This window comes from Schistocerca piceifrons, chromosome 4 (assembly GCF_021461385.2).
Source record: "Schistocerca piceifrons isolate TAMUIC-IGC-003096 chromosome 4, iqSchPice1.1, whole genome shotgun sequence".
NCBI classification, from domain to species: Eukaryota; Metazoa; Arthropoda; class Insecta; order Orthoptera; family Acrididae; genus Schistocerca; species Schistocerca piceifrons.
Window position 1 is genome coordinate 426,060,279 of NC_060141.1, and position 23,048 is coordinate 426,083,326.

At 39.0% G+C, this 23,048-nt stretch overlaps 1 protein-coding gene across 1 annotated transcript in view; it reads left to right on the top strand.

The window, feature by feature from the left end:
• Positions 1–23,048, top strand: part of LOC124795892 (FAD-dependent oxidoreductase domain-containing protein 1-like) — a 215,122-nt gene that overhangs the window by 12,167 nt on the left and 179,907 nt on the right. The window contains exon 3 of the mRNA XM_047259971.1: positions 13,055–13,168. Within this exon, the coding sequence (XP_047115927.1) occupies positions 13,055–13,168 (114 nt within the window). The remainder of the gene's footprint in view (positions 1–13,054; positions 13,169–23,048) is intronic.

A 23,048-nucleotide genomic window follows, 5' to 3' on the forward strand; every position in this document is an offset into this window, starting at 1 on the left:
TTAAATTGTTCATAATTGTAATTCCTAGGTATTTAGTTGAATTTACATCCTTTAGATTAGACTGATTGATTGTGTAAGCAAAGTTTAATGGTTTCATTTTGAAAATTAATGTGAATTACCTCACACTTTTCATTATTTAAGGTCAGTTGCCAATTTTTGCACTTTTTGGATATCCTTTCTAAATCATTTTGCAATTTGTTTTGATCTCCTGATCAGTTTACTAGATGATAATTGACAGAATAATCTGCAAACAACCTAAGATGGTTGCTCAGATTGTGGCCTAAATTGTTTATATAGATAAGGAACAGCAGTGGGTCTATAACACTATCTTGGGGAATGGCAGAAATCACTCCTGTTTTACTCAGTGACTTTCTGTCAGTTATTATGAACTGTGACCACTCTGACAGTACATCACGGATCCAGTCACATAACTGAGATGATATTCCATAGACATGCAATTTCACTACAAGCTACTTGTAAGTTGCAGTGCCAAAAGCCTCTTGGAAATCTAGAAATATGGAATCAATATGAAATCCCTTGTCAGTAGCACAGACAGTACATCATGGATCCAGTCACATAACTGAGATGATATTCCATAGACATGCAATTTCACTACAAGCCACTTGTAAGGTGCAGTGCCAAAAGCCTCTTGGAAATCTAGAAATATGGAATCAATATGAAATCCCTTGTCACTAGCACAGACAGTACATCTTGGATCCAGTCACATAACTGAGATGATATTCCATAAACATGCAATTTCAATACAAGCCAGTTGTATGGTGCAGTGCCAAAAGCCTCTCGGAAATCTAGAAATATGGAATCAATATGAAATCCCTTGTCAATAGCACTCAACATTTTATGTGTGTAAAGAGCTAGTTGTGTTTCACAAGAACAATGTTTTCTAAATCCTTGTTGACTGTGTGTCAACAGACCATTCTCTTCAAGGTAATTCATAATGTTGGAACACAATATATGTTCCAGAATGCTGCTGAAGATCGACATTAATGATAAGGGCCTGTAATTTAGTGAATTATTCCTACTGCCTCTCTTGAATGTTGGTGTGACCAGTGAAACTTTCCAGTAATTGGATATGGACCTTTCATTGAGTGAGCAGTTGCATATAATTGTTAAGTATGGAGCTATCGAAGCAACATACTCTGAAAGGAACCTAACTGGTATACAGCCTAGTCCAAAACTCTTGCTTTTATTAAGTGATTTAAGTTGCTTCCCTTCTCTGAGGATGTCTATTCCTAAGTTACTCATGTATTGGGGGTAAAGAGCATAAGGAATGCAAACTGCCCAGAGCAGTGTTTTAAGCAGTCACAGTTTTGTACGCAGGATGCGTTGCTATGCAGAGAAACCAAGTTGGACTGTAGGTAGTGGTACCAGTGAAGCGAAGGAATAGAATGCTACAAGAAACTCATGATCACATATTAGTGGGTCATAGAGGGTGCAGATCTACCAACAGAAGATTTTTGGAAAGTATTGGTGGAGGAATAGGTAGACAGATGTAAACCAGTATGTGTGAAACTGCATACAGTGCACACAGAGAGCATATTTGTGTCGAACAAGTGTACCATTGCAGAGGTTACCTGAATTTCTTGGGACTGATGTTTTAGGTCAATTCAATAAAGCACCTGCAGGGCATAAGTAAGTATTCATAGTCATAGATCGTATTTCAACATGTGTAGAAATGGTCTTGATGCCACACAAGGAGGTAGCAACAGTGGCACAAGCAATTATGAGTGATTGGATACAGAAGTTTGAAGTGCCTGAAGTGATATTAACAGACCAGGGAACGAACTTTATGTCAGATCTGTTCAAGGAATTGTGTAAGCGATTGAATGTAAAGAAGTTAAGGATGTGTCCTCTCCATCAGTAAGCCATTGGAAGAACTTAAAAGAGTGCATAGTAGAGTCAGCAAGATGCTTGGATACTACGCTGACTCACATCGCACCAGTTGGGATGTCTATTTGAAGTACATCATCTCTACCTACAACTCAAAGCAACATACAAATACAGGATTATTGCCATATGAAGTAGTATATGGTCATAAAACGCCATCATTGTTTAACATATTGAAAATGAAGAAAGGGAAGACTTTAGAGTCTGTTAAGGAATTTGCCAGAGTGATTAGGGAAATTTGGAATAGGGTACAGAGGGCAAATGCAAATACACGAGCACTGGTGAAACAGAAAGAAGCAGTGGGTCATACAACAAGAATACTATGACAAGGTTGGTCAGTGGGTGATGCTATCAACTTCATATATGCCGAATGGAAAGACAAAGAAGCTTTTTGCAAAGTTTCAGGGGGTCATGCCAAGTACGAGAGACTACATCACCAGTAAATGTTGAGATTCAATTGCCAACAAGACTGACAATTGTGCTTGTAGGGTGATTGAAACCTTTTCAAAGGAATCTGAAAGTCATTCCAGGTATAGGGGATGGGAATCAGAAAGGGAGGTTGAAGGGAAAGGTATCGGAAGATAAATGAGAGATCGTGAATGAAACAATAATGAGCAATCCGCATGGATAAAGGCCTTGGAAATATGTCATTTAATATTATCTTTAGGTTAGGTATAAATTTTGTGTAATTAGTGTAAGCAGCTGTGGAATAGCAGTAAATTCAAGGGGGAGGAAAGTAATAGGCACTCCTGCTCATAGGTGAGGGGCAGAGAAGGTGAGATGATGCAGTTCGTAGCAGGACTACTGATCTTTGTCAGGGTGGAAGCATTACAGAATGAGTACCTGGAAAGAGGGAGTGCTGTTCACCAAGCAGGAAGACATAGTGATCAGCCCTCATCACTGGGTGATACGGGTGGTGTTAAATGCATGAGAGATGCGTAACAAGGTGAGAAAGATTGGAAGAAGAATTCAACAAATTCCTTCAGGGAATAGAAAGGCATGGGATACTCAAAGGAAGTGTGGGGCTATGTGAGAGAACATATAGAGCACATTAGAAATCAAGGAGTGAGATGACCCAGGTACTGGTGGTAATTCCACATACATGAGGAAGAGGGGTTTGATCAATGCTGGAGGTTGGCTTATGAAAAAAATATTTGACATTGCTGATGAGGAAGACATCTGAAGGGTGAGCGACACTGATTAAGAGATTAAGCAGTGGGCAAAAGAGCACAAAGCTGTGAGTGATTTGCACACTACACAGATTGCAAATTTAGGAAAAGATGTGTTGAATAACACACAACTACTAAAACAGTTGACTGGGGAGATAATGTATGCTAGAGGTGCAGACGGGGTAGTTAATCACAATATAATGAAACTACAAACTGAAGTAGAAGTCTTAGCTAAGGAAGTAGTAATGACAAAATGGTTGCAATCCATAGAAGATAGTGTTTGGGAAGCATAAGAGAAAGTAACAGAACTACAGAAAGCATTGCAGCAGGCTGTAATAGGTCAGCTTGGGATAAACTTGTCACCAGAGCAGTATTTAGAGGGTCTGAGGAAAGAACAGAAGGAACTATTTCTGGAGTTGGGGTTAATGTTAGAAACTTACCTTTTTATTTCAGGGTGAGAACTGATGGAGCGAAAGTTTACATTTCTGTTTCTATACCATTGGCAAGGAAACAAGCACACTGCAAGTGCTACATAGTTCATACATATCCTGTCAAGTGGAGGATACTGAAGAAATCTGTAAGAATAAAAATGCAGTCACAATTATTAGTTGCAAAAGACAAGGGAAGATATGAAGAAATGGAGGAAGCAAAGTTACAAGAATACCACCAAGGGGAAATCACAATCTGTCTTAATATAACAATAAGAGAGGGGCAGGATCCCTGTTCAGTGAAATTGATAATGGGCCAAAAGGAGATAAGAGAATGTAATAAAGGAGTAATCAAGATGGAACTGTATTGTCATCAGGTTGAGGTGCAATGGTTGTACTCTACCTTTGACAAGATGGTACTAGGGGCTGGTTGTTTCGAGCAGGAGAAGCTTGCATCAGCAAGGAGGCTAGAATTAAGCAGAAGTGGTTTGTTATTAAATGCAACAACTTGCGAGATAATGGGGCCTACTTTCCATCTGCACACCCACAATTGTAGGTGTAACTCACCTGAATATTTGGCAACCTTGTTTGTTGTGGCCAGAGGAGCCCATGGAAACGCTACCTGCCACAAATCTAACCAGCTTAAATCAAACTCTATGGCTGGAATTAATGCAGTCTAAAAACACACCTCTGAATCAGCAGGAGGGATGAGTCTCCCTGGAAATCTTATTGCAGAAGATAAATTTCTATCAGAAAAATCAGTACCGGAAAGAGACAACATTGACTATTGTCACACCAACCACAGCAGCAGCTTTTATTCTGCTGAACTTAGTCCCTGTTTTGGTACATAGAAGACAAAGCACAAGACTGAGTTCAGACCCAACCATTGTTCAAAGTCCAGTAGATTGGATACCCCAGGCACAAAACAGCAGAAGAAGGATGAATGCACAAGGGTTGTATTAAGGATAATTGATTTATTTCAGCTTGTAACTTTGGAATAGAGAGTTAGAAGTTATTGTGCAGGAAGCCTAGTAATGAAATAAGTTGCATGGTATTTGAGTTAAGGAGCAGTGTAAGGGACCCCGTAGAAATGTGTAAGATTAAGTGATCAGGTTAAGAAAACCAGTTGTTAGAATAATTCTTAAGAGGCAAAACTTTGGTCAATCTGAGGGCTGAGTCTTAATGAATAGGAGGGCAATGTTGCATATCGACCATATTCGGTCAAAAAGTATGCCAGAATGGAAGTGAGTTGCAACAGAGCCAGTTGCAGGCAGGCAAGAGTGTTACACATTGCAAAGAAAAAGATGGCTGACAGGCATTGCGAAGCAGAGCCAGCTGGGTGCGGTTTAGCAACATCCGACATTGCAATACGCTAGTGGAAGGACCAAAGTCTTTCTTCACATGCCGCCATGGAAATGTTAGTGCCTTAAGCTCTAAACGAACATAGTCTGGAACATATAAGTACTCAGCCATTCATGTGCTAAAATATTCTTATCTCAGTATGACAGCCTACACCATGAGCCTGTGACACCCAGGGCAACACCTTGGAGTGCAGTGCGGACCCCGCTGTTCAACGATGGGATGGGGCAGCCTGCCCTGAGTTGCGAGAAAGCCGCTGCCAGAGCAGGGAGCCTCCTGCTGGCTGGAGAGGGGGCCACAGCCATTGCCAGCTGCACTTCAGCACTGTCATCACAGTTGGAGCTGGAGACATCACTGACACATTCAAGTGATGCTTAGGCATTTATTGTTGCTCTTGTGAGGCAACTGGACATCTCCACCAAGCTGTTCCTGATGTTGTACAGGCAAGAGTTGGAATAAGGAAGTTAACTGGACAAATCCACTGTCGTCCTGACGTCTCGTTTTACTCTCCCATGGGTGACAATCAAAGACCCATCTAACAACTAGAATAATCAACAATAACTGTACATGGATAACATGTACCAGAAATTGGCTGATGTAATCAAAGTAGCACAGCTGTTATGGTGTTACCTTTTGTGACTTCTGACGAATAGCATATGCCAGTGGTTTGTAGTCAGTAATTAAAGTTAACTGCTGCCCTTTGAGCTCATGGTGAAACTTTTTTGTGGTACCATATGTCACGTAAAGCTCGCTGATGTCAACTAGCCTTATTGTGCTGATGAAAACTTTTGGCTGAAAGTGAAGTTGCCAACACTACTCTATTTGTTGCTGTAGTATGGTGCTCGTCACTGCTGCTGATGTGTTTACCATCAAACTGAGGGGGGGCTGAGTGACCAAGTGCACTAACATCATGTCTTCAGTGATGTCAGTTCTCACTTCTGTGAAAGCTGCTTCAGTCTCGATGGTGCACAAGAATTCATCATTCAGTTTTAGAGCTCCACTCATCAAGTCATTTAATTGAGCTGTTGCTGTGGATGGTTATTTACAAAAGGACAGTAGAAATTTATAACACTAAGAAATCATTGCAATTCCTAGACTGTAACCAACTGTGGGTATTTGAGTATGGCTTTCACTTTCTCTTGTGACAGCCCGATTCCTTTGTCTGCAATGGTGTATCTGAGAAACTGCACTTCTCTTGGTCCAGATAAACACTTTAAAGTGTTAATAATCAGTCCCTGTGAAAAAAGGCAGTTGAAAATTTGTCACAAATGTTCCACATGCTCTGATTGTGACAAAGACGTCAGCAGAATATCATTAATGTACACATAACAGAAATCAGGGTCACACCTTATTCTCTCCATGAAACATTACAATGTTTGTGTGGCATTGCATAATCTAAATGGCAGTCTCATAAACTCAAAGAGGTGTAAAATGGAGTAGTAACAGTAGCTTTTTCTATATCTTCAGGTGCGATGGGTATCTGATGATACACATGCACTAAATCAATGGTAGAAAAGATACATTTTCAGTGTATACTGTGTACAAAGTCCTCAATGTGTGGCACCAAATACATTTCTGGGATTGTCCTCACGTCACGTTATCGCATGGGTGACAGCCATTGGTCTTCTTTAATACAACATATAATGGCATGGGCCAGCTACTGCTTGATGGTTGCCAAATTCTTTGTGCCAACATGAATGAAAACTCTTGCTTCACTACCCTTAACTTCTCAGGTGTTATCAATGAGGTTTTGCATGGATCAGAGGTGCTGGAGCAATGAGTATATAGTGCAACATGATATGTTGTGCAGGCATTAGGATGGTTATATGTCAGTAAGTTCTGGGTACTGCTTGAGAAGATCTACATGTGACAATTCACCCGTGGTACTACATACAGTAGTACCAGTGATGCAGCATGATGTTCCATGGTTGGTTGAACAGGTAATAATGTCGAGGGGGTGCTGATGCCTGAGGCCCAGGTAAAAGACTTACAAAACAACAAAAAATCAGCCTTGAGAATGGTGTGACCCACATCTGCCACTGTTAACTGGCATTCAAACTTACATTGTAGACCTAGACTGAGAAACAATGTCATCAAACTGCACATTTGAATAGAAGATCCATTGGCAGTGAAAAGACAGTGCCTTCATGGCTGTGGCATGGCAGGAAAGTAGCATCTGCTGACATGTCTACAAAAATTGTTGCTTCATGTGTCACTCTATGACAAAGGAGTGATAACTGGCATTTGAAGATCCAGTTGCCATTGTCATTGACTCCCTATGGCATTTCCCACTTCTCATCATATTGGAAGGGGGAGGAGGGGTTGCATTTTCATGCTTCAAAACCAAACATCTTATGGTACCATCAGATTTTTGCTGCTGATTGTGATTGACTCCATCTCCTCCTTGGGCAGTGGCACTGTGTGTGTTTACAAGGATGCGACATTTGCAAAATGATGACTTATGCAGTACATTCATTGATTTGTGCTTGTGTAGATGTGAGGGCTGCTACAGGGGAACTGTCCATCTGTGGGCCCACTGCTGTGATGCTTCTGGTAGGATAGACCTCTGAAATGTGGTCCATAGTCTGTGTGAGTGCATCTAAAACACGAAAACACCAGTTAAAGTTTTCTATGCACAAAGTCGTAGATGCGACAGCCAGGTGCTCTGTAGAATATCATTATTGATGGCATTGCTTATCTGCATCCACAGATGATGAAGCAACTGTGATGGCATGTGATTTTACAATGCAAAAATTTCTCAATTCACCTCAGATCGCAACAGGCAGCGATTGGAGCATTCTTCATTGTTACATAATGATTATTCAGCATGCAACCAGAATGTCTTGCTCTCCCATAGCCATGTCCTCGTTCAGTCTTGCAACAGATGGTAGATGTGACAGCCAGATGTTCCATAGTATATCATCTTTGAAGCCATTGCTCGCAAGCATCCACAGGTGATGAAACAAGTGCAAGGCCATGTGATCTTCTGACTCCTGTGTATGCAACAATTTCTCAAGCTATTTATCCTCATACTGTGACTGGCAGGTGATTAAAGAATTCTTGATCATCACATACTGATCAGCTCTTGGCAGTGCGGCTAGAATGTCTTGCTCCTCTGTAGCCATGTCCTCATTCAGTCTTGTGACAACATAGCTATACTTATATTCATCTGCCAACACCTGTGCGAATAGAAAACTTTATAACTGTGTGAACCATAAAATAGGGCTTTGCTGCCTGAATGATAGGGGCTTAATCAAGCCTCTGCTGATAATTGTGCATATAGGCAGCTCGACTGTTGGTGTGTGTCTGTCATGGAAATATGGCAATGGGGCCTGTAAGAGATGTGCCACATGTTGCAGCTGGTGCAGTTGTTTCATGTACGTCAGGCAGTCGAAACAGAGTGTCATGGTTGCTTCTGATCATGTCAGGGTCTCAAATAATTTTCATATTTACACTATACTAAGACAGCAGTACTGATAATGCAATAGTAGTAGTAAATAGCATACAACATTTATAATTTAACACTGAGGAATAACTAACTACTAAAAACCATAAGAATAAGCAATACCACTGAGCTTGAACACTGTGTGCTGTTACTACCATCATTACTGCAACACCTGATCAGTACAGGCTTTTCAACATAAATATTTACTGTTAATATCTGATGAAGATGATCTGATATGCCCAGATTTTGAATATGGATATAGCATTTCCAGAGGTTTTTCAGAGACACCTTCTGAGCATTTTGATACAAAGGACCCACACTCTCCAGTGGCTCATTATAGAGTAATAATGTAAATATGATTTATTTGGTTTATTACTGTAATCATATTTGTTTTTCTAAAAAATACCTTCACAACAGTGAAGATGCCTATAACATGCAATAACCAAAGTGTACACCACCCAACACATAGTAACATAGCAACCCTCAGATGAAACACTGTACTGTGATTTTGTCGTTGTCACTGTGGGGACAGCTCCGCGTAGTGTCATTGTGCCACTCTTCCACTGGATTCAGTGAACTCATATATAAGGTGCATACTGGCCAACTCTTCATCAGTAAACCTATCCATACAGTGTGTATCACTGTTAACATACAACTAAAACTGCTAAAAAAACAAATCCAAGACAGACTACTATATACTATACTGAAAACGAGTTTGAAGACAAAGTGTAGAATGGATACTAATGTTGGCAACAGCAGGTACTGAATGCAAGAGACACAGTGCTATCAACATTTGGACTGCCGTCTACTATTTTCACTGCAATCCAGGTACAAAGAAAATACGGTAGTGACAAGAAACCAAATGAAGTGCGATAACTCTAATGATGCACCAAAAATTGTAGATCCCTTATACCAAAATACTCAGACTGTATCCCTGAACCACCTCTGAATTAAAAAAAAAAATTTTTTTTTTTAAAGGATACCGTATTTGCCATTGACTGCAGAAATTATTTATTTCACAATTACAATTTTGGCCATTTTCAAGTGATACTTTAGAAAATTTTGCTTCAGCACATGCCAGACATTAAAATCCTCCAAAATGTATATATGTCCCCATAAATAAATAAATAAATAAATAAATAAATAAATAAACAAATAAATAAATGAAGATAAAAATAAAGTTCTACATGACTGTGAACTCTGACCATGAGAAGTTACTCTGAATGTCTGTTGGTGGACTTCTGATTCACCCTGGACCCAATACACTACTTTCAGCAACATCAATTTTATATGTTTCTTGTCCAACAATTGTTTTACTAAACATTTATTGTCAGCAGATGTGTGAACTAACTATCTTTTGCACCCTGTTTTTGCAGGTAAGACTGGAACCACTCATTTGTTATGCCTTTTACACCTAGTGCTTGTAGTTTGTTTAGTATTATTTTATGGTGAGCAGTGTCAAAAGACTTGGACAAGAGTAAGAATATGCCTGTAATGCAGTTGTCCATGTCAAGAGCTTCAAGTACCAATTTTGTAAACTCTGTAATGGTTGATATTTTACTTCTACCACTTTGGATCCCAATCTGTACTTATTTTAAAAGATGTATTTGTTCATGTAACTCGCAAGTCTGCCATTGCCAATTGATTCAGTTATTTTTAGAATGCTGTTATTAAAGAAACTGGCATGTATTTTATATCCTCCCTGCATTTCCTTTCTTTAATAAGGAGACAACCTGTACATGCATTAGGTACCCTGTAAAATTATCAAAGTAAATGACTCATTTCTTATGTCTGTTAATGAGGCTTGCATGATGTCAGTGCTTGGTTTCATAGCAAAGACTGGATGTGTGGCTGCTGATTCTTATTTTTTAATTTTTGTATTGTCTCTCTGACTGCAAGGCCTGTTGTGGGGAGCAACTTCATTGTGCTAGCTGTGTAATTCATTTTGGGTGCTATGTGTGTCATAGGAAGATTTAGTTGCAACTTCTCACAATACCATAGAAATAGTCATTTACAAAATTTGCCAATTCCAGAGGATGTTACATTACTCTGTCACCAGCTTTGATTTGTATGGTATTATACTTGTGTTTGCCATTTCCAGGTTCATCTTTTAATGTCTCCTCAAAAATTTGTTTAAACAATGTGCAGAATTTAGAGAACTTAGCGTCTATATTGTTTTCCGTGTACACTCCTCCAAAGTTTGATTTGCCAGTGCTAAAGAAAAACGTTGTATTTTACATTCCAAAAAGCTACTTCCATGGGCCTACATTTTTGTGGGGTTTACTAGGTCTGTTGTTAGTTTTGTTGTTTTGACAGTAGTGATCAGAGGGGCCAAGACCTTTTACAAATTCGTACTATTTCCTCTGTCGATATCTGTATCTGTAAATACATGGTCTGATGCTGAACTTTTTTGATACCCTAGTAGCAGCATTTACCATATGTGTCATGCCAAAAGTGTTCAAAATGTTTATAAAGTTATTGCTAATTCTGCCCTCAACTCCTGTGTTAATATGTGTGTCTCCAAATATTATTGTCTTAGTTATAACTGCTGAGACTCTTTCCAGGACCAAAGTTAATTTGTTAAAGATAGTCTCTATATTACTACTGGGTGAGTGGTGGTGTATGCACAGAGTGACCCACTTCTTATGGATGTGTTACATTATTCTAAATAGACCATATTTCAATGTGTTTGTGTAAGGGCATAGTGTAGTGTGCGGTGTTGTATGCATTTATTTCCTTCTATGGTATGTGAAGTTCTGAACTGATTATAATTTTATGTCTGTCTAATAATAATACAAGCTCTAAATACTTCTTTGTCAATCCACAGAACTTAACTACTGTGTGACCTCTTACTATTTGCCACTTAAGTCAGTATCCGTGACAGTGAGAACTGAGTTACAGGCTGATTTTACTTATTCCATAACATCTAGCAATGCAAAATGCTTGGTTGTCACATTACATACAGCACTATCTTACAAGGAAGATTGCATGAATATAAAGAAACTGCTTGAAACAAAATCATAAGCAAACTAGCAGGCACTACTTGGGGTGCACAGCCCAGGACAGGAAGGACTACAGCTTTTGCCTTGTACTACTCAGTTGTGGAGTGTGTACATCCTGTGTACTATAACTCCAGCTGTGCCAAATAAGGGGACAGTGGTTCGCCGATGACATTGTAATTGTCAGAGACAGCAGAGGACTTGGAAGAGCAGTTGAACGGAATGGACAGTGTCTTGAAAGGAGGATGTAAGATGAACATCAACAAAAGCAAAATGAGGATGATGGAATATAGTCGAATTAAGTCGGGTGATGCTGAGGGAATTAGATTAGGAAATGAGACACTTAAAGTAGTAAAGGAGTTTTGCTATTTGGGGAGCAAAATAACTGACGATGGTTGAAGTAGAGAGAATATAGAATGTAGACGCAATGGCAAGGAAAGCGTTTCTGAAGAAGAGAAATTTGTGAGCATCGAGTATAGATTTAAGTGCCAGGAAGTCGTTTCTGAATGTATTTGTATGGAGTGTAGCCATGTATGGAAGTGAAATGTGGACGATAAATAGTTTAGACAAGAAGAGAATAGAAGCTTTCGAAATGTGGTGCTACAGAAGAATGCTGAAGATTACATGGGTAGATCACATAACTAATGAGGAGGTATTGAATAGAAGTGGGGAGAAGAGGAGTTTGTGGCACAACTTGACAAGACGAAGGGACCAGTTGGTAGGACATGTTCTGAGGCATCAAGGGATCACCAATTTAGTACTGGAGGGCAGCGTGGAGGGTAAAAATCGTAGAGGGAGACCAAGAGATGAATACACTAAGCAGATTCAGAAGGATGTAGGTTGCAGTAAGTACTGGGAGATGAAGAAGCTTGCACAGGATAGAGTAGCGTGGAGAGCTGCATCAAACCAGTCTCAGGACTGAAGACAACAACAACAACAAACCACTCAATGGATCATGCCACATTATCACAGGCTGTTTGAGACCACAGTTCATCAATGAGCCATTGTGCCTAGCCAGTATCACATCCCTTAGCTTAAGATGTGAAGTGGCAGTTGTGAAGAAACAAACTAAATCATTTACACCAATGGTCCACGCTCTTTTTGGATATCAAGCAGCCCATCATCAATTTAAATCAAGGAGAAATTTCCTGGATGTGATAGAAAATCTCACTAACATGGTGTAACAAACTTGAGTAGAAATGTGACTAGGAAAAGATACCCATCTCTGAGATTACAATATACCAAGGGAAGAACTTCCACCAGGACACACACAGTGGAGTGGAACATATGGAGATCTTTGAACAGACTATATTCTGCTGTTGCAAGAATCAAAAACAGCATGAACATAAAGGGATTATCATACGAACTGCTGCTGTGTGATTGCGGATAAGGGCAGGCTATTGCCCACCTTATACAGTGAGGAATACCCAAGCACCTGAAAAGTTTAGGAGTTCTTGAAGGTTACCCCAAGTGCATTAGACATGCCTTGCTTTAGGTTCAAAATCCTTTAGTGCTATTATATTATGTGTATGTTTACACACAGTTTTTAGTTTTAAATTTTTTTTATCTTTACAGTTTTCAGTCATTACTTGTTGTTAAGTGCAGTGTTTGATGCTTCTGACATAATAAAATAAATAAGTATAGAGTTGTGCTTTCTATTCCTGAGCATATTCATTAATTTTGAATAAAGTGCAATAATTATTATATTTCAAAGATGTAGTATTATGTCAAGTTCTTTTTTATTTCTAGTCAACTGGGTGCTAAGAATGAATTACTGTCACTGTCAATGCTGAAGAAAAAATTTCCTTGGCTGGATACAACTGGAATTGTGCTGGGTTGCCATGGTCTTGAAAATGAAGGATGGTAAGCTACTTCAATGGCTGAAATGACTAAAGTGCTTTGTAGACTGTAGTGAAGTGCCGTTATCTGATAAATGATTTACATTTTTAGTTACACTGTTTCTAACAGCTTGCAGTTGTGAGAAGGACCTAAGCAGTAAGAGGTGCTCATGACCCAGTAGTTGCAGTGGTTTAAAACCATAACAACCCATCCATCTTAGCAATAAGATACATCAGTTTAAGCCTAGTACTCAAAGGACATTTTTTGTACTTCTTTCCATTATATAAAGTGAATATTGTACTACATGGATTGTTACAATGTTACACTTTCATTTATATTCCTAGTTATATATTCAAGATCTCTTTTATAGTTCTTCAAGAAAAGTTCAGGCAGTTTTCTTTCCTTTCTGTCAAGTGTGTGATATTGCGTCCTCCCACCCCTCTCCCTCTGAAAACTTGGTTGTGGTGACAGGCTAGTCTGTAGCATTTCCCAAGGTCTAGGTTAGGTCGGAAGTTGATGATTTATGAATGCAGAATATATGTTGTGTTAACAGAATGACCTACAGCATAGTCCAATTTTTTACACATTTTTCCTTATAAAAACGAAAACTGCAAGGTAAATTCAAAAGATCTAAATCAGGGAATGGCAAGTCACCAACAAGTATTTTGATGCATGCTCTGAACATTTATTGCTCATAAACTGCAAAAAATGCAAAGACTGGGAGGGACAGTCCACTACATAACATTTACCTTTCTTCCCAGCAGAGAATTGACTGACTTTCCATTTTTCACTTCTCTTACAATTTAGGCTTATTGAAACAATATTGGCACTTTATGTCTGTACGACACTTGTAGTGTTGAGATTGGAGGTGAGTTTAGTAAGCTTGAGGAAATATTGCGTACATGGTTGGAATTGGGTTTGTTAGATTATATACTATACACTGTTCATTCAGTAGACCCATAATGAGGAAATACTCGAGATGTGAATGGGCCAGAAAATAAAATAAAAAAAAAGTAATAAATATTTACAGAAGACTTGATGTGCTAATGTTCCTTCTCACTCATTCTGAATGATATGAAATTATGTTAAAATTTTAAACATATTTTCATTTATATGTTAATACAATATTTATAATGAACATGTAAATGTAATTTGACATCTGCTGGTGAATAAACGGTTCCTCTAGACCTTTTCATAGTTCATCCTTGCTGCTCCAGTGCATGTTTTCTTATGTCATCTACAATCTTCCCATTAGGCTATCATCCGATGCTTTCCTTATCTCTTGGAATTAACTACATTGATATTTCTCTTATCAATTCACCAGGATGCATGTCCATTGACCTCTCTGCATCATTTCCATTACATTGTCAGTTTTGGGGTGACTTCAGCTGAACATCTTTTGCTTGGATATACTTGTAACCAGAGCTAGCAATCAAACACTCACCTGCAGACATAAGAGCATTATTGTGGGTGCGTTGTCTACTGATATTGTTGCTAAATGATAGAAGAGGGATATTGTATTTTAATGCACTGTTCCCTTGCAGAAAACAGAACTGCTTTTAAAAGGGAATTAGTTAACCTGTAGTAACTCAATAACAGTTAATCAGCAAGGAGCAAACATGTCATGATAAATTCACAAAAACGAGGACCAAAAGGAATACATGGAGTAAGCATAAAACACATAAAAAACACATCAACCATGGTGGCTGTGCATGGAACTTCTTAGGCAGCTGCAGTTCACTTGGCTACATCATGTAACACTGCACCACCAGCCCTACATGAGCACTTAATATTACACTAGCGTGTGAAGACACTTGTTTCAGATGCTATCTCAGCCCCATCGGTGGAGTTGGAGCCTTAGTGTCAGTGAAACAAGTAGGGCAATGAACATGTCATCTTGATCTGGTTGTCTGTGCTGGTGGTTGTTCTTTGTCAGGCTTTCATGAGAGCTGCAGTACTTGTGGCTGGGTCTCCGGTTCTTGAAGATTCTAGTGTCTTTTTGGGGTTGTGGATGGTGATGCCTCTTGCAGTACATACACAGGTTTGACTCTGTTGAGGGAACTGATTGTTGTCTAGCAATTCACCAAGATGTCCAATGTCTGCGTATCTCTTCATAAAACATGGTACGGGCCACTGTTTGGAGGTTGCATTGGTAGTTTCATGCATCCGGTACTGAACACAAAATGGGAGCAGCTTTCTAGATCTTGATGCATGTAACAAGGTAGTGTTGCATGATGGGAAGCTTTTGAAGGCTAGATCTGAGGGATATGGTCTCACAGACACTGTCAGAATTCCGATTGGTTTGTTGTGGATGTATGCAGGGCATTGGCATCAGTGGACTTACCTGGAAGACATAATATCTCTCTGTAGATTAGCTCCGTGGCCAAAGAATCGATATTGGGCTTATATGTGGTTTGCAAGTGAAGGAGGACAACAGGAAGGGCTGCTGTTTAAGTTGTATCATGGCACATGAACGCCACCTTCAGGGAAAGATGCCAGCATTCAATCATACCATTGATGGCAGGTGGTGACTGGTAGTCTTGTCATGGACATACCCACAAAACTTGGCAGGGTGTTTCAAGTCTGACTCAAATTACTAATCACAATCATTAGTGATATGCAGAGGGCAGCCAAAACTTGTTAACCATACTGACACAAATGCAAGGCCAATGTTTCAGTGGTAATGTTGTTGATGGCCACTGCCTCTAGCCAATGGGTGAAACAATCAATCATGTTGATAAATAACATTGACTGTTCAATGGAGTAAGCAGTTGCACTACATCAAGGTGAACATGTGCAAAATGTATGGTTACATTCAGAAAATCACCAATCTGCACATGTATGTGGTGAGATGCTTTACACCTTTGGCATTGTAGACATGTTTGTGCCCATCCTCAAGACTCTTTTTCCATCCCTGGCCAAACAAAATGTTGAGACATCAGATGAAAGATGAGACAGATTCTTGGATGGCACATGTGGATGCTGTGGAAAGCTTGTCTTTTGAATGCTCATGGAAGAAATTGACAAGGTTTTCCTTGGGAGACATTGCAGTAAAGCCTGACATCTTCTCCCAGAATGTCAAGAAATTGTAGTCCTAATGCTGATGTAGCCTTGTCGACAGATGTTGAGAGCTATTCATCCTCTATTTGTGCTTGGACCAGTGTGGAAAAGTCAATAGGGCTCATCACACAGCTGATGTGTGAAAGACAGACAGCCACCATGTTATCAATACCTGAAATGTACTTAATGTCAGTACTGAATTGCACTGTAAATTTGAGATGGTTACATTGGTGAGGAGAGCAGTTGACACTGTTCTGCTTAAATGCATTGGTGAATGGTTTATGAAGACTGTAAATATTAACACCTCAATCTGTGGTTGGAAGTGTTTAATGGCCCCATATTTGATTATTAGCTCATTGTCATGGGCACTTCACTTTCTCTGAGATGGGGGCAGTTTTTGAGAGAAATTTGCCAATGGATGTCATGATCCCTGTAAGCTTTGTTGTATTGCTGCACTGGTAGCCATCTGGGTTGAATACACTGCTAAATGGAGGGGCTGCATTAGGGGTACATTGAGGAAGGGATGTACAAGGAGCACTCCGTTAGCCATGCTCCACTTTATGGCCTTGAATGTAGAGCACATAGCCTCAGTCCACTGCACTGGTGCACTGCCTTTCACTTTAGGTCCTGCCAGTTCTGCAATCAGTGGTTCCTGCAATTCTGCTGCATGAGGTAGGTGAAACTGTAAAAGTTCATCAAACCTATGAACTGCCATAGTACCTTGATTGCTTTGACCTTCTCTGTTGAAGATAGAGAGCCTGCAGATGAAATTCTGTGTCATAAGAAGGTAACCTCATGGTTGCCCAAAAATGCACTTAGAGAGCTTGCAGATGAAATTCTGTGTCATAAGAAGGTAACCTCAGGTTGCCCAAAAATGCACTTTAAAATATTCAAAATGACTCCATAATACTCCAGTTGCTTAAACACTCTCTGCAGGTGTTGCTGAAGTTGTTCTGGTTTGACCAAAAACACAAGCACGTTATCCAGGTACGCAAACAGAAGAGAAGGCCTTGAAGTACAGAGTCAATAGACCTTTGCCATGTTTGTGCTGCATTCTGTAATTAGAATTTCATATACATGCTTTCAAATAGCCCAAATGACATTATAATTGTGTTTTTCAGATGGTCTTCTTTTGCCACTGTTTTCTGCATATAGCCTTTCGCTCAGTCCAGTACACTGAGCATCAAGTTTCTTGTGCTGGCCGTTTTTACAGCAGCTGTATATAAATTACTGTAGTTCAAAAGAAAAATGCCTTTTACATGCTGCCATGTCAAAAATAGCAGTTAAATTGCTATACTTTGAAAACAATGACAAAAAACAAAAGTGCAAATTTTTAACCAGTTTGCCATCAGAGAGAAAGCTATTTGGCTTAGGTATAATGAATTAGACGATGATCTGACAACCACTGAAGAGGCCTTGTAATTGAGACGTAATGTGTTTGGGTGCACAAGATAAGTAAGAAAACCTAATGTACAGCAAGCAAAAGGTGTTTTTCTTTTGAATCACTTTAATGTATGCTGAATATTGTTGCTCTGTCTAATGTATAATTGTGGCCCCTTAACAATAGCACAGGATAACAGTCAGCCATTGTTCTTGCATTAGGCACACAGTAATCTTTACAGAGGTGCCAGGCTCCATCTTTCTTAAGCACCAGGTGAAGGCAGAGGACCACAAACTGCTCAGTGGTCTGATAATACCCTCTCATAGCATAGTGTCAAACTCTGCCTTAGCAATAACAAGGCAGTCCGGTGCCAAATACCTAGCTTTCTAGCTCTGCATTACGCTGGTGGTCCATCTGTCATTTTGATATGATGCAACATACTGTGCGGTATTTGCTTAGGCACCCCTGGTGGCCTTTTCAAAGTTGAGAATTGACTTATTAAAGAAGCCTACTCACCCTCTTGTGCCTGTGTCAGCTTCACACTGTGAAAGGCTGCACTGCAATGAAACCTAGTGGCAGGAAACCTGGTAATGCTCTCGACCAATTAGTGTTACCCACATATGGAAAGAGTTGTAATATGGCAAGAGATCTGCACCAATTATAGCCTACATGATGTCTGTGGCTGTAAAGTCCCAGGTGAATGGATAGATTGATCCTACGTTCAAGTCCATCAAGTCCATCCTTTGTGTGCCATATGCCGTAGGTCACAATAGTCAAACTGTTGCCAGCCGATAGGCAGAAGGCAGTTGTCAGCTTGCAGCGATGCTTCAAACCAGTGTCCACTAGGAACTTCAGACCAGAACTTCTGTTGCTAATGCACAGGCAGTGAGTTGGTGATAGGCAGTCCGTTGCGCCTTTGACTGACCACTACCAGCATTTGGATGAAAGCACCACACCATACATTTTTGTGCCTGCTAGCCAAATCTCCAGTGATACTAACTCGCAGACTGCTCAACCTTAGTAGACATAGCATTACCAGCAGGCCTGCTCCTTGAACATCTGTGGTGGCACCCTCAGTTGTTTCCAGTGCCACCTTGTGACAACAGCATGCCGACCTGCATGACTTTTCCACCTTTGCATCAAGTGAGTCCTCATCGGCACACGCAACTGTCACCTTGCCCAGCTTATAGCTGTACTGTGACGTGACTGCACTAATCTGGGCCAGACCAATGGCTTCCAGTATTTGAACTGCAAGTCCCACCATGTGGTCCAGTGACATTTTCATTTTGCAGTGTAACTGCATCAATGTGAATAAAAAAAATGTTGTCTCAGAAGGAAAATAAACTGAAAGTTAATTGTCCTTTCATAACATTAATAGCAGCTGTAAATAAAGTTATTGTAATTTGTGGGTTTAGCTCAGTATCTTCAGAATAATAATTCACATTGTTAACTTATCTTGCTCTTGAGGCTTCATTGCAGATGCTATTTCCTGGAAGTTTGCTAACTGAAAATGGGATGGAGAACTGCATAGTTCTAGATAATCATGTAAATCAGCTGTTTCTGGTCTACTATTTCTTACCTCCCAGAGTCCTCATCGAAATCTTACACCATATGCTTCCCCCCCCCCCCCCCCCCTATTCCCCCTCTTATACTCTTTATTTACTTTTTATAACAATCCATATATTGTTACATACAGCAAACTCACCAATTGCTATTACAAAAGTTATTGGCAATTACAAAAAATAATTTCATCTGATAGGTACAAATGAAATGCATAAAATGTGATACAAAATCAGCCACAATTCTTCTGTTTTTAAGGAAATGTCATCAAAATGCTTTGAATAAACAATGCTGATTATATTTTTGTTACTCCATCCCAAATCACTCTAACACATTTCAGGTTTCAAATAAACACACAATATTTTTTGGTGTGAACAGAATTTCAGTAGATACTACAGTAAACTGAATAGTCACTTTGTGTCTATTGTCAAAAATTTTGTTTTATGAGTTTTAGTAGCTACTCAGTAATTAGGTGTTGTTATGATTAGCAATTGCATAGTAATCTGGCCGTATGTTAATCAGAGCTGTTTCAGATTTCAGTGTTTTTGGTGCTCTTTCTTCATTTGACTGTTTGTAACTGAATGGTTCTAATTGTAACCAAACGAATTGGCTATGCATGTACTTAGGAATGGAGGGATGTGATACTGATGAGTACTTTGACATGATGTTATTGGAAATCACATTTCAGTGTTCAGAAGGTGAAATTACCTATGTTGGTCCTACCTAATAATCCTACTTAATGATGTAAAAGGTAATTAACCCTCTAGCAGGTGTGCCTATTTATAAAGTGCACCAACCACAAATAACATTATGTTTTAGCATTCCATTGGTGTTTTACAATTGTGAGTCCATACCTATTCCTTCATTATTGCTTCAGGTACCACAATGATAAGTTGTGTTATCATATGTCCAAGTAAGCAGCAGTAATATAAAATAAACAGTGAGGTAAGTGAAAAAAGTTTATGATCTGTGCAAGAAAATATCCCAGATTCAGAACTAGCAGCACAGTCCCACAATGAGGCAGTAGTCTACAAGCTAGTTAGTTATCAAATAAGCATTTGGCTGAGACCTGAAGTAATTGTGCTGTGTCCTACCTACCAAAATGTACTCAATACAGTTACAAATTCCACTTGATACCCCATATGATTAACACTGAACTTGAGAGTGGTACTGAGTCAAATGCTTTTCGGAAATCAAGAAATACTGCATCTACTTGATTGCCTTGATCCAAAGTTTTCAGTATATCGTGGAGAAAAGTGCAAGTTGGATTTCATATGATCAATGATTTCAGAATCCATACTGGTTGCCATTGAGGAGATCATTCTGTTCAAGATAACTCATTATGTTTGAGCTTAGAATATGTTCTACAATTCTGCAACAGATTGATGTCAAGGGTATTGGATGATAGTTTTGTGGATCACTTCTACTATGCTTCTTGTAGACAGATGTGGTTTGTGCTTTTTTACAAGAACTGGGCACATTTTTTGTTTGAGGAATCTACACTAGATTATAGTTAGAAGAGGGGCTAACTCAGCCACAAATTTAGTGTAGAATATGACAGGGATTCCATCGGGTCCTGGAGCTTTGTGCAGTTTTAATTATTTCAACTGTTTCTCAAACCACTGACACTAATACTTATTTCATTCATCTTTTCAGAATTGAGGCAGTTAACTTGGGTTTTCCTTTGTAAAGGAACATTTGAAAATGGAGTTAATTTTGCTTTGCTACCCTCAATTTCAGTTTGTGTCTCACTCATTAGGGACTTGACACTAACTTTGGAGCCACTAGCAGCCTTTACATATGATCAGAATTTGTTTGGTTTCCGTGAAAGATCACTTGACAATAATCCACTACCATAGTCATTGAAGGCATCGTGCACTACTCTCATGACAGCCAAATGTGTTTCATTTGTCTCAATCTATCGAATCCCAGGCTCTTATGAGATAGTATTTATAGAAAAAATTAATACTTTAATATTGTTGTTGTCAAAATATAAACAGCATAGAATTGTAATTGTAGGTGATATTAACATAGATATAAGGGCAAAGAGAAAAAATGTAATTCATATGATTAACACTCTGAAGTCAGTAAACTATTACTGTCTCAATGAAAACCCCACTAGACCGAACGCATGCCTTGATAACATAATTAGCAATGTGCAAAGAGACTCCATACAATGTGATGTAATAGAATTAGGAATATCAGATCATGCAGGGCTATGGCTTCAAATAGAAAAGTCAGCCTTCAGTTCTACAGAGAGAGGAGTGACATATAGAATTCTAGGTGAATCCAGTGTACACAAATGATAAACCAGTTAAAAGAAATGGATTGGACTCATGTAATGGATATCAAGAAAATGATTAATAAATGTTTTTCCATTTTCCTGGCAGAGATCAAGCTTATAGTAGAAATGACATGCCCCTTGATAACCAAAAGGTACCAGAGTAGTATTACACATAAGCAACAAAATACTGATTTGATTTGATTTGATTTGATTTCTTTCGTGTTCCATAGGTCCAACTGTGTTGGATACACAAGGACGTGGAATGAGTCAGTTTATTACAAATACAATCTGATAATCTTATAGCGTATACAGAAATTTGAGTACATAATTATATAAAAATTTATACAGTAAATTCCTTGGGCAGCAATACAGAAAAAGAAAATACATCTTTTCTTAGAATCATTAAAACACTACAGAAAACAGATACGGAGCACACACAGATACAGAGCTCAGGTTAAATAAAATTCTTAGTGGCATTATGTCAACTTGTATTATATAATATCAAAATATTACAATTTATTTAGTTAAAAATTCATCTAGACTGTAAAAAGCTTTTTCTGAGAGAAATATTTTTAGTGCTTTCTTAAACTCACTCTTGTTATGAATCTTTGTCTTTATTTTGGGAGGAAGAGCATTGAAGAGTTTTGCTCCAGTGTAGTGGACACCCTTTTGTGCCAAGCTCAAATTTCTGAGTTCACTGTGTATGTCATTCTTCCTCCGTGTGTTATGCTCATGATAATTACTGTTTGGTTGAAATATATCTATATTTTTACAAACAAAACGCATGAGAGAAAGAATATATTGGCATGTAGTTGTGTATATTTTAAGATTACGAAAACTATTTCTACAAGAGTCTCTTGTGCGCAATCCACATATAATTCTTAAAGCTCGCTTCTGTGCAATGAACACTTTCCTTGCTAATGGCTGGGTGCCCAAAAAAATAATTCCGTACTCAATGAGACAATGAAAATAGCCATAATATGCCACTTTGGCAGTGTTAGGTTCAACACATGTAGTGACAACCGGTAAAGCATAGGTAGCAGAGCTAAGCCTCTTACAGAGATCAATAACATGTGAAGACCAGTCCATTTTCTTGTCAATGTGCACTCCAAGAAATTTTGTTGTTTCCATTCTAACTATTGGTTGATTACTGCATGTCACACTTATCTCTCTCTCTTTTTCTGTTTTTGTACAGAATTGAATAAAGCTGGTCTTACTGGAATTTAATGAGAGACCATTCACCTTGAACCAATTAACCATATCTGAGAGTATGTGATTAATGAGTTCCTCAAGATTGTTGTCTGTTCTACTGCTCATAAAAATTGTGGTATCATCAGCAAATAATGTAAATTTACACGGCAGGCTTGTACATGATGGTAGATCATTTACAAAAATCAGGAATAATAGTGGCCCAAGAATTGAGCCCTGGGGCACTCCACATGTAATGGAACTCCATTCAGAATCTGAGGAAGTGTCATATACTCCACCTGAGCTATTCAACACAACTTCTTGTTTTCTGTCTTGGAGGTACGACTGTAGCCAATTGCCTGCAACACCACTTATTCCTACTAATTTTGCTTTTTGCAAGAGAACCTGGTGATCAACACAGTCAAACACTT